At 32.0% G+C, this 12,882-nt stretch overlaps 3 protein-coding genes and 1 long non-coding RNA gene across 9 annotated transcripts; 3 read left to right on the plus strand and 1 right to left on the minus strand.

Annotated features, from left to right (window-relative positions):
* Positions 1-491: 491 nt before the first annotated feature.
* Positions 492-911, plus strand: LOC120073051 (protein ASYMMETRIC LEAVES 2-like). The gene has a single exon (XM_039025650.1). The coding sequence runs from the start codon at positions 492-494 to the stop codon at positions 909-911; it is 420 nt and encodes a 139-aa protein (XP_038881578.1).
* A 1,172-nt stretch (positions 912-2,083) lies between these two features.
* Positions 2,084-5,393, minus strand: LOC120072578. Of its 6 annotated transcripts, XR_005480540.1 has the most exons (5): positions 5,132-5,393; positions 3,920-4,397; positions 3,712-3,776; positions 2,778-2,932; positions 2,084-2,595 (listed from the first exon to the last, which is right to left on the minus strand). It is a non-coding gene; the product is annotated as an uncharacterized LOC120072578 (long non-coding RNA). The 6 variants fall into 6 exon arrangements; XR_005480539.1 differs by lacking the exon at positions 3,712-3,776; XR_005480542.1 differs by lacking the exon at positions 2,778-2,932.
* A 1,590-nt stretch (positions 5,394-6,983) lies between these two features.
* LOC120074451 (F-box protein SKIP19-like) lies at positions 6,984-10,995 on the plus strand. Its single transcript, XM_039027578.1, has 3 exons — positions 6,984-7,484; positions 8,631-9,445; positions 10,162-10,995. Exons 1-2 carry the CDS (start codon positions 7,156-7,158, stop codon positions 9,295-9,297), a joined length of 996 nt encoding a protein of 331 aa, XP_038883506.1. The 5' UTR covers positions 6,984-7,155; the 3' UTR covers positions 9,298-9,445; positions 10,162-10,995.
* LOC120073052 (F-box protein SKIP19-like) lies at positions 9,319-10,712 on the plus strand. The gene is made up of 3 exons (XM_039025651.1): positions 9,319-9,445; positions 10,162-10,340; positions 10,515-10,712. The coding sequence occupies exons 1-3, from the start codon at positions 9,319-9,321 to the stop codon at positions 10,710-10,712; spliced, it is 504 nt and encodes a 167-aa protein (XP_038881579.1).
* Positions 10,996-12,882: the final 1,887 nt, after the last annotated feature.

Genomic DNA, 12,882 nt, shown 5'->3' on the forward strand with positions numbered 1-12,882 from the left:
ATATATATATATATATTTTTGTATTGTAAATATTATCTCTTCATTTTATTGAAGATTTTTTTAATAAAAACAAATAGATTTTTGTAGAAAAAATAATTTAGACGAGAAATTAAATCTTTGTTTTATCCCAGAAAACTTAATAAAAAAATTTCAAGAATAGAGAATTTAATAATGGCAAATCATTTTTATTTTTATTTTTGTTATTCTTAAAAGTGAACTATTTCAGAGTTAAATACAATTTAAAATTTTGTTTTTATTTGTTTAAAAATTTTCTAAATTAGAATAGTTTAAATTCCATACAATTTAAAAATAATTTTTGTTTTCTGAAAAGTAAATGTTATCTTAAATTTTTAAATAAAAATACTTAAAACTATATTTAAATATATTAAACATAAAAAGGAAAAGGAAAAGGATAAAGAGATTGTTATATATAAATAGCATTTGGCTGTGTATATTATTGTGCTTATAGAAACCTTAGAGAATTAACTAACATGAGTTCCTCTAATTCTCATTCTCAATCCCAAAAGCCTTCAATCAATTATGGCTCACCATGCGCAGCATGTAAATTTTTAAGAAGAAAGTGTCTTCCCGATTGCATTTTCGCTCCGCATTTTCCAGCCGATCAGCCTAAAAAATTCGAAGCTATACATACGATTTACGGTGCCAGTAACGTGTCTAAACTTCTTAATCAATTGAGTTATGATGAGCGAGATAAAGCTGCCAAGTCTCTAATCTATGAGGCAGAGGCTTGGCAGCGTGATCCCGTGCATGGCTGCGTTGGTTTTATATCAATTCTTCAGAAGAGGCTTAATGAACTTCAAATTGAACTCGCCATCGCTCGAAGAGAGCTTTCAACTTACATAGTATCAGAAGCTCCTCAAGATGCAAATGCTTTCCGGAGATCAAACTGATTTTTATAAAAGTATATTTTCTTTTAAAATTTGGTGTTTTGTTTATTTTCAAATTTTCAAATTTTTAATCTTTGATTGGTTTTTATCGATACCATTTGAATTATTTTATGTGTGTAGTTTTAAAATTTTAGTTAAAATTTAAGGATAAATAAAAGCATCAATAGAAATCTATTAATTTTGAAGACGGTATCAATAAAAACATCAAACCAAAAATCAATTTATCCTAAATTTTTAGTCAGAAAGTTATTTATTATTCTTCATTTGTTAGCATGTTACGGTGACTTGATAATAACAACTTGAAAAAATCTTAATTTATACATTTTAATAATTGTATTGTATAAATTTAAATTCTAAACTAATAATTGATTATAATTGTATAAGCTTAAACCTTCAACTTCTCATAAGTATACTAATTAATATTCCTTTAGACTTATTTTATTATTTAAAAAATATCATGTAAAATATATAATTATTTCAAGATTAATAAAATGGACAATTAGAATTGATGTACGAACAATTTTTAAAGTTTAAATTATTTTGTTTATAAAAATTTAGGAATTTAATTTATAAAATTATAAGTTCCACACTATTTTTTATCTAAACCGAACACCATAAAAGGTATGAATTAATATACTTTTGAGAAAGCTTACAATTTAAATTGATTCATTTAATAATTCAACTTTGGATTCAAGCACTTCATTTGAGAACAAGAGTAACATTGTTTGCAGCAAAATCGAAGACGTATTTTACAGAACTTCAGACGTAAGTAAGGTTTTTGAATGAACCATACCAAGTAGGAAACTTCCGTAGAAGAGATTCATTTAAAGAAAAATAAGACTGAAAAATAGTCTGAAATATAACCAAGGGATCAGGAGTAGGGGTGTATATGGATTGGATCGTTGATATTTTTTTTTATCAAACCAAAAATTCAAGTTGATTGTATTGACAACCCAAAAGATCCGAATAAAATCTCTAACCAAACCCAACCTAACCCTTAAAATCCAGGTTGGGTTGGATTGTCGGATTATAGTTTTTTTTTATATTATTTTATATTACGTAAAATTATCTACAACATATTACTAATAACTAGGATCTCATATAATTCAAATGTTAAAAATCAAATATCCATAATATTTATTACAAACTTTAAACAAATACAACCATCATAACAATTTTAAAAGAAAAATATTAAAAATTCATAAATTCAAGAGAAAAATATATGTGTGCACGGGCACATACGTGTAATTCGAGTTGAACTGAGTCAATTCGAATTTTTTACTTAACCAACCTGAGACCAACCCAACCTAACAAAAACAAAAAAAAAAGTTAAACCCAACCCAATCTAAGAAAAAAACTAATACAACCCAACCCTTGTAGTTTGGATTGGATAATCTGGATTGTGGGATTTTTCGAACACCCCTAATCAACCGAACATGTAGATGTGAGATATCAAATTTCATTACTTTTCTGCTGCCTAGAAAGAAAATGACATTTTTCTACATCATTCTTCCTCAACAAAATTGGAAATAGAAAAGGTAAACAAGATACATAACACATGAATTTGAGATTGAATGTCGTCAACAGATGCAATAGACCGAAAACCTATCAGAGCTTTGGTTTACAGTTTACACAATCTAATCGTGGCTGATCGACAAACCAGATTTAACACCTCCTGTGATGGAATCTGAAAGAAAGAATCAAACAAATGAGCTAAATAGCTGGAAATTAAGTCGGAAAAGGGTCAAAATGCACTCAACGATACTGTTGCAGCGAATGTTCTATGTCAATCAGAAGTTAAATGATAAACAGCGAGAAAGAGATATACGAATGAGACATTTGAAAAACAAACAGAAGCAAGCATAACACCTGTGTGAATAGACTTCGTTGAAGTATTGTGTTGTCATATTGAGATTTCAGCTATCTCAGGCATATGAACATGCGCATGCACACACATTCCATATTTTGGCTAAAAGAAGAAGATAAACAAAAACTGAATGGGGTTCTTCTAAACTTTTTGATCGCTATGTGTTCACAACAGTAAGAGAGCAATGTTAGTAAGTAGATAAAACCTAACGTATATTATAAAAAATTAAACTTTCATTAAAAAAAAAAAAAAAAAAACACAAGACTCGAAATGCATCCAAAGAACAAGTTCACAAAAAAGAGGCTAGTAAAGCACAATAAGACCTGTCGTACAATTCCAGACAAAATAATCGTCACCGATGTCCAGGGAGAAACGTAAAACTTAGGAAGGACCATATGTACTATGTAGAGCCACCGACTTCCAAAGTTCATCCAAGTGATCACCTCATAATCAAAAGGGTTTCATGAAGCTCTAATTGATATACCACTGTTTTTAAACCTCACGAGACAAACTTCTCAACGTGAAGCTCTAATATCACAGTGAACTGTATTATATGAAGTAAAACTATGACTACAAATGAAATGCACAAAACCAAAAACTGCAGCATGTATAAACTACACATATCAATTAACTTGGGTGAATAGAATGAACAATTTGACAGCCTAGTTGGGGCGGAGCTTGCAGCTGAAAAGGACGTATATGGCAAGAGTTACGAACAATGATCCTGTTTTTTTTTTTTTTTTTTTTTAAGAATTATGTGTTAAACATTTAAAACTAATAGAAACCCAACAACTAGACAATTTAAATCAAATATCAGATTAACGTGCAAGATATCAATAATTGCAAATTAGAAGAGTATGAACCCTAGCTAAGCCATCAATATGAGCTAAAAATTATATCAATTCAAAACGCAAACATTAGTTGAATTAGAATTACCCGGTAAGCTATCATGGGCTTGCAACAAGTATATAATAACAGAGTCATTTATGCAATCTTCAAAACTACAGATTGACAGACAAATAAACAGATAAACATACAACTTTTGTAAAGAGTGGTGTACTTTCTCAATATAATGAGAGAATATAAGAATTTTACGACACCAGATTTATAAATAGGCTAAGAACATGACAAATCATTCAGTTACCTACTAAATGCAATCTTCATCGTCCAAAACATAAAACACACTTTCCCTTCGTAACTTATTCTTCTCTTAAATAATGGTGGATTCTGCCTTCTGGAATTTGAGGTTGAGAAGAAACCAAACAGATATAGAAATCGATGAATATGGAGCTCTTATGCAATGCTTGTCCACAATCTCCTAGTCTCATAGTCCTGACAAACGATTATGGACGTCCGAACCGAATGGTATCTTCTCCAACGGATCTCTCTTGCGTGATAGAGTCCCTCTAACACATATTATGCTTTGCCTATCAATGATTTGATTTGGAAAGAGCATTATCCAAAAAAAGGTAAACTTCTTCCTATGGGAGCTACCACACAGCCATTAATACTCATGAAAAGCTTCAAAGAACATTGTCCCCATATGGTTTTGTCTCCACATTGGCAAGCAGTCCTCCTGGAAGATCCTAATCTCATCTCTCATACACTCTTAGTGGACACCCCTACAAAAAGGAGAAAAAAGATGATTTCAGAGAATTTTATGAGAGCCCTCTGCTGGAATTATGGCAATAAATGCATATAAAAATTTTCTAAGATAAAGAAATCCCCTCTAGATTTTTTGATGCTATAGTTAAAAAATGTTCCCCTTATTTCACAACTATAACTTTACCATGCTCCTTTCCAATTGGAAAGGTCTTTGTAACTCTTCTTTGGGTCTCCTCTTCTTCTCTAATTTCATACCATCAATGAAATTATTTCTTTTTCTAATTTTATACCATCAATAAAATTATTTCTTTTATAAAAAGATAAGTTTATGAAAAATCTCCAAAAATCACTATCCAACTCCAAAACATCCACGACCCAATAAATTTGAAACGAAAATTGAAAACCTCATTTAGTTTTTTATTTTTATTTTTGAAAATTAAACTTATTTCATCCACATTTTTTATAATAATTTACATATTCAATGGTTGAATTCTTAAACATAAACAACTTTTTGAATGCGTTCTAAAAATTTGACTTAATTTTTTAAACATGGATGAAAGATAGATAACAAAAGAAGAAATTTAGCGGGATAGATAGTGCTGATAAGCTCCATTTTCAAAAATAAAAATAAAAAACAAAATGTTACATCGGGCTGTTTACGAAATTGGAGCAAATATTTGTGTGTGAACGAAATTTCAGATGATTTCACTTGATTATAACTAAAGTTTGAAAGAAAAAGAGAGATAATCACCTGTAAAACATGAAGAAGATGAATTTATAATGAGAATCCCAGACGGCGCGCTGTAAACGAACGATTGAATGGGTGGAGGGGAAAGCTTTCGCGATGTCGGGAGATTCTACGGAACTGATATGGAGAGTTTGTTCTGTGAGAAGAAGCCGTTGTGAGTGTGTGAGAAGGATTGGCAAACCGGCGGCGCCGGAAAGCCATCGCCCTTCTTAGTTCCCACTTCCCAAATGTTAACCTTCCTATTAGATGCCCTTGGCCGCTTACATTGCTTGATTTTAAAAATTTTAAAATGTCTTTTTAAAGCGTATTTTCAACCATTTTTATCAAAATAAAATAAAATAAATAAATAAAATTGAGTTTTTGAAAACATTTTTTTTTCTCAAATAAAAAAAACATATTTTTTTTTCAAATCAATCCAAATGTGATGCATTTATAAAGATTATCGCTCTACTTTTTCTATACTAAAATTAGTGGATAAATTAACAAACTCTAAATGAAGGATTTGACATTTAACTAAGGTCCAATTTAATAGAATTGAAAATTTACAAAGTATGTGTTTTTTTTAAGTGTAATAATAGGCCTATATATTTGTTGAGATTAATATTATAACTTTTACACAAGTTTCCTTCTATTTTTCTACGATGCCAATGCCGACACTGAGGATGATTCATTTTACATATTAAATAAACTTTTTATACCATTACAAAAAAGTTATATTTCAATTTGGTTAAAAATCACTTATAGTCCCTAAACTTTAATAAAAGTAAAAATTTAGTTTTTGAACTTTGGTTTGTAATGATTTAGTCTCCGAACTTTTATTTTTGTAACAATTTAATCCATAAACTTGACTATGTAACAATTTAATTCTTGTACTTTAAAATTTTCAATGATTCAGTGCCTATTGTAAAAATTAGTGTTGGAAATTTATGCTAGATTTAAATAAATGTGGAATAAACTAAGTTATACCTCAAACTCCTACTTTACAGGTTAGAACCAAATAAGTAATTGATCGTAAAATAATAAATAATAAAATAAAGAAAAAAAGGAGAACAACATCGATAAATAGATTGGTTCGCCACTACGTTCAGTCTTCTACAATTGCAGGTTCTACTATGATGAAGATGTCTCTCTTTTTATTCTTTACTGATAGAGGGAGCTCACGACCCTTCTACACTTTACGACAAACCTCTGTACAAATTCAGTATTATAATTAAAGTAGGGTGGAGGAATCGAATTTCTAATGTTGAGATCGATAGTACAAACACTAGATCATAAACAAATATTTATATATGTGTATTGCTGCCCTTAATAATGGGCCATTGCAAAAATAAATCAAGAAAGAATTCTGCATGTTTCTTGTTTTACAAGTGTACCACCGTCCAATATTTCTTTTTTTCACAATTACTCACCTTCAACTCAACCAATAAAAAATAAGGCTTATGGGTTAAGAAATAAGAGATCGAAGTTTTATCCCCATTTTTTCTAACCGTAAAAAAATTTAATGAGATTTTTTGCCTAAATAAATCGATAAATTAAAAAAAATTACATTATATATCAAATATATTTTAAGAAATTAAAGTCATGATTTCATTTATTTTATAGTTGACGATCAAATAGCAATCACATAGAATAGATAGCAATCAACTTTTTAGGCATAAATTTTTTTTTACATGTTTGTAAAAAAACAAAATTTAAAATCACGCACTCAATTTTTATTTTTTTTTATTAAAATTATAATTATCCTATAAATTAATTAGAAGTTCAATAATTTTATAAAATACAAAATCTGCATCATAAATAATAAAAATTGATTTCAAATTTTCTCATCAAAATTCAAGAAGTAAATTGACACAAATCGTTACATATCAATGTGATGAACTAAATTATTGCGGTTTAACGGGCAAACCCTAATATACATTATCCTCGTTTCCATTTCGAAACGTCCTCGAATTCCTCCAATTTTCTCAGAAATTCAATACGGTGTCCATTCAATTTGCTTGTTTCCTGGTCCAATCGATTACCATCTCATGGAGTCGAACTCCGTGATTCAGTCGGAAGCGGAAGCGAGGAACTGGCTTGATCTGCCTGCAGAAGTAATGTCTATGATATTACTGAAGCTTGGCGCCATTGAAATCCTCACCAGTGCTCAAAACGTCTGCTCTTCCTGGCGTAAGATCTGCAAGGATCCTCTCATGTGGCGTGTCATCGATATGCGCAATTCGGGTAATTTGTATGATATGGATCACGATTTGGAGATCATGTGCAGGCACGCTGTCGACCGTAGTTGTGGCCAATTGATCGACATCAACATTGAGTACTTCGGCACTGATGAGTTGCTCCAATACATCACTCAGAGGTATCGATTCATTTTGCTCCACCGCATCACTTTAGCCTTTCGCAGTATTTCGGGCTGTTTTTATAATCTTGGCGTTCTTTTAAGATTCTTTGGTTCTAGGGCTATGGAGAAATCGGTCTAAAATCGTGTGTAGTTACTGTGGTAGTTGAAACAGTTCTATTGTCAGTTCGATGTTCTGGCATTGAATCTTGAATTTGCAGTATAGATTTTATTTTGCAGATGTGTTGTTCCACCTGTCTTTGTTCTAGTCTTTATGATTTCTGTTGTTCTGTTCTTTTTGTTATTTGCTGTTATATTTCTGTAATGTATGTAATACAATTCAGAGATGGTCCAGTTCCATTCTCAAAGGACGTATGTGGAAAGTATATAAGGATTTAAAGGAAGTGTGGAAGTTTAGGATGAAATTAATTTTGAAACATCTATAAAGGTGGTGTGGAATAGATTGAAGTTCATATATTTCATTTATTGCATGTAGAAAACATTTTAAAATTTTAACACAAGGCAGAGTCTGTATCCAAAAAAAATTGTTAAGTAATGGCCAGCGAAAACGAACTTAGAATAATATTTTATATTTTGGCGTGTCATCTCCAAATTCTAACAGCTGCTATAATGAATTTTCTTTCTCCCTAGTGTGCCTGCTGCCTCATAAAGTATTGTTCTGCTCATGTGGGCGACAAGTTTTAAAGTGATGTTCGGAAGTATTCTCTGATATAAGAGAGGATGCCTAAATGCCAATCATTGCTGCAATTTCTTGTGGAAATACTATTTTATTCTTTTTCCATCAGAATTGTCAAATATTTCATTAAAATTTCTACCTTGGCACTGACCTTGGTAGTTGAACTCAATGGAGGCATCTGCAATCCCATTTATTTTTTCTTTATTCTTGTCTTCCATTTGATAGAAAAAAAAAAAAAATCACTAGTCAAAATGGAGACTGGGGAGCAACCCCTTGTAAGTAACTTGGGAGTCACTTAAGATTTGCTTGGATTTATTTATTTATTTATTATTATTTTTTTTTGTCAAGTATTTCCTGATGGCCTGCCTGTGTGTTTAGAAACATAACTTTTGATGCGGGAGTTTTATTTTTATGAGTTTCATATTTCCTCGATTTTGATGTTTCTTTCGATAAATATTCACCCGATGCAGTTCAAATCAACTTAGAAGACTCCGGCTTGCAGATTGCTATGACATCTCAGATGAGGGATTGACCGAAGCAATTTCAAGACTTCCATTGTTGGAGCATCTTGAAATCTTCATCTATTCATTTGATGTGGAAACTTTGAAAACTGTTGGACGGTGTTGCCCTCTTCTGAAATGGCTGAAACTGATTGAAGAACAGTATTGGAGAGAAGATATGGTGACTAACAAGGAGGCTCTTGCTATTGCTGAAACTATGCCCAAGTTACGTCACCTTCAGATAATTGGTAATGGCCTAACTAACATGGGATTGCAGGCCATTCTTGATGGCTGTCCTGATTTAGAGTCTCTTGACTTGCGCCAATGTTTCCATTTAAATTTGAACGGACAATTGGGAAAAGAATGTGCTGAAAGATTCAAAGTTTTGCATCTACCTCATGATCGTCTCACTAATGGTCACGAGTGTACTAACAAAACTATACATTTTGGAGACCATGATTCTGAAGATGAAGATTCGATTGATTTCTCGGGCATTGATCACGATTACTATGATTTCTTAGTAGACAGTGATTTCTTAGATTATGACGACTCCACAAGAATCAATTACTCTGACTATGAGGACTTCACAAAACTCGGTCTCTTTGACCATGATGATGACTCCATGGAATATTATTAACATTTGTCAAGTTAGATTTAGATGAAGTACAACTTGGAGGCTATCTGCAAGCACAATGTTGACCGTAGTCGTAACCAATTGGTTGAAAACTTGAAATCAACATTGTGTACTTTGGCTTCGATGAATTGCTCCAATACATCAGTCAGAGGTATCGATTTTATCTGCTCCACTGCATCTCTTTAGTCTTTCTCAGTATTTTGAGTTGTTTCGTTATCTTGATCTACTTTTATGGTTCTTTCTATAATCTTGTGTAGTTGCTTTGATAGTTCAAATAATTCTTATGTTGTTTGATGTTCTGGCGATTGCATCTCGAGCTTGTGGTGTAAATTTTACTTTGTTTCCCGTTTTTATCATTTCAATTTTTCTGTTTTTGGTCTGAAGTTCTGAGTTAAAATCTACTTTTGTTTTTCGCTGTTATATTTCTGTTTTGCATGATGCATATCGGAGATGTTTCATTTCCATACTCAAGATCAGTATATTGACATAACATGAGTTTGTAGGCTGGAACATAACATTTCTGTTTAATGTTATTCGACTTTAAGCAAGAAGATTAAGTGGATTTTTTAGAATCAAAATAGAACATCGAAAGAGAGGAAGTTTGGATGCCAGTCATTACTGCAATTTCTTGTGAAAATACTATTCATCCTTCTTCCATATGCAATTCCATTTATTTTTTCCTTTATCGTTGTTGTCTATTTGAATGAAAAGCAGTTTCCACTAATCCAAATTGTGAACAACCCCTAGTAAGAAGATTGTTTGAAACTATTTTCTTATCGTGTCAACTTCCGTTATGCAAGTTTTATGTTTCATATATTTTTTTCTATTTTGATGTTTCTTTCTTCTCTACATATTCCCCTGTTGCAGTTCAAATCGACTTAGAAGACTCCGGATTGCATTTTGCCATGACATTTCAGACAAGAGATTGTCTGAAGCAGTTTCAAACCATCCATTGTTCATTTTTTGTGGAAACTTTGAAAGCTGTTGGACAGTGTTGCCCTCTTCTGAAATTGCTGAAACTGAACAAACAGTTCTCCGGAGGGATGGTTTGTGACAATGAGGCCCTTGCAATTGCTGAAACTATGCCTAAGTTGCATCATCTTCAAATATTGTGCAATGACCTAACTAACACGGGCTTGCAGACCGTTCTTGATGGCTGTCTTGATTTAGAATCTCTAGATTTATGCCAATGTTTTAATTTAGATTTATTGGCGGGATAGTTGGGACAAAAATGTGCTGATAAGATCAAAATTTTGCATCTAGCTCATGATCACGACGATGGTTATTCTAGTGAAATTAGCTTTGTTAGTGATCGTGATCATTATGACGATGGTACTGGCAACCACTTTGGTTTTCCAGGGTATGTCAATTACTCTGACTATGAGGACTTCACAAAACTCGATTTATTTGACCAATGATGACTTCCCAGAATATTATTAACATTAGATAGGTTAGATTTAGGAGGTTATGTTGGAAAGCCCTGTGTTTTTACCTCTTTCGAACTTCAAGACTAGTATGAGAAGTTTCTCTTTTCAGAGTGAGTAACAACTCAACCTGCCCTTTTGTTTTTTGGGTTTGTCATTTTGATATATGAGTTACTTTTGGAAGACAAGTGTAGAAATTTAACTAACCATGTGTTGGAATGTTCTTATACTTGAACTAATGGATGTATTTCCATGTCAAAAGATTGGCTTCAAATTAGATTTAAGTGTTCCCTTTAATTGGATGGATGATGTATTGATATGAAAAGTTATTTTGACTTTTTGAAGTGCATAATTTGTTCATATAATTTGTTGAGTTTGGTTTGTATTTTTTCTCCCAAAAATATAATATTAAAGGTTGAGATACAAAATCATTTTTACACTAAACTTGTCCAAGTAAAAGGAATCATACAAGTGTCACAATTCTTTAATGAGCAAAGGCTGGATCTCATAATTCAGTAGCTCGCTCAGCCTGCTTAGATTTTGAGGAATTTGACCCGTGTTAAAAAAAAATTCGATGACTCGAAAAAACTGATCATAGGTTGGGTTATCAACTCATTTGGGTTGGGTTGTGCTCAAATAAATGAAACTTTTGTGGGTTGGGTTGGTTGATGGGTTGACCTAAAATGACCTAAACCATTCGAACTTATTATTAACTTTATCATGTATATTTTTTACTTATGATATAATCATATATACATATATTTATTTAAGTTTTATTATTTTTTTGGATAATTTATTCTCCAATAACTCTTAAAAACAGTTTTTTTTAGCACTTTGAAAAGAAAATATTCATTATATAAATTGAAATTGATTTGTTAATCTTAATTTAATATATAAAAATAATTAAATCAAATTTTTATATATTAACAACTTACTTTCTATTAGAACACCGATCAATCCAACCCAGTCCAAGAATTGGGTTCATCTAAGATTATTTGGGTTGAAGAAAGTAACCACTCGAATAATTGGGTTGGTCTAGAAAGTCCTTCAACCCAACTCAATTTAACTCACCACAAGTGAGCGAGTTCCATTTTCTGGGATTTCACCCACGAATTCATTTTGTAGTCGAAGGAAAGATTACAGCTTTGACAGACATCCTAGATTGGTCTTTTCTGATTCTTATCGATACAAAGAAAGAAAGAAAGGATTCATCATAACCTTTAGCCACGTAAATATGTTGTGATAATATACAATTTAAAGTAAATCTAGGTAGAGATGTGCAGGAACGCTGTTGATCGTAGTTGTGGCCAATTGGTCGACATCAACATTGAGTACTTTGGCACTGTTGAGTTGCTCCAATACATCACTCACAAGTATCGATTCTATTTGCTCCACTACATCACTATAGTCTGTCGCAGTTTTTTTTAGATTTTTCGTTAGTCTTGATCTTCTTTCTGGTCCTTTTGTTTCAGCTCTATCGAATATTCAATCTAAAATCTATGTGGTTGCTTTGTAGTTTAAATAATTCTACCCGTCGTTTGATGTTCTGTAAAATTGATTAAAATGATTTTTGCTCATCTCTTAAAACCTCAAAAGACTAAATTTGCTCAAAGTGATGCTAAACCCTAAAACACCCCTTCTCAAGACTTAAAATGATATTTGAACCATTTTTTACCACGTACTAGCGATTTTGACCGCAATTTTACAAAACTATCCTTATTTCTTCTTAGTCCCCTTCTTACGATACTCTTCTTCTCCTTCTCCAATTTCGAGGAGACCACGCATTAGCTCTGACAAATCTACATGAGCACCATCTTCTTCTTCTCTCTCTATATACAAGTTGTGTTGTAGAGTGAGAGTGTTAGAGTGAAGTAAGGGAGCAAAAGTGCAAGAGCGAGAGTAAAAGAGTGAAAGTGCAAAAATGAGAGTAACAAAGTAAGACTGAGAAAAAGGGAGAGAGGAGAGCGATCTGCAAGAGAAAAGAGAGCAAAAGAATGTGAAAGTTCATTCCACATGCATGAAGTTCCTTTTCGGTAATTTCATCTAAATTTGATGGGCAAAAAAAATATTCATTTTCAAAAAGTGGGACAAATCTCAAATTTTCCTCAAGATTTGGGTCATCCATCCGACAAATACATGTTTTGACCATTGCATCTTAAACTCG

This window comes from Benincasa hispida, chromosome 3 (assembly GCF_009727055.1).
Source record: "Benincasa hispida cultivar B227 chromosome 3, ASM972705v1, whole genome shotgun sequence".
Lineage (NCBI taxonomy): Eukaryota > Viridiplantae > Streptophyta > Magnoliopsida > Cucurbitales > Cucurbitaceae > Benincasa > Benincasa hispida.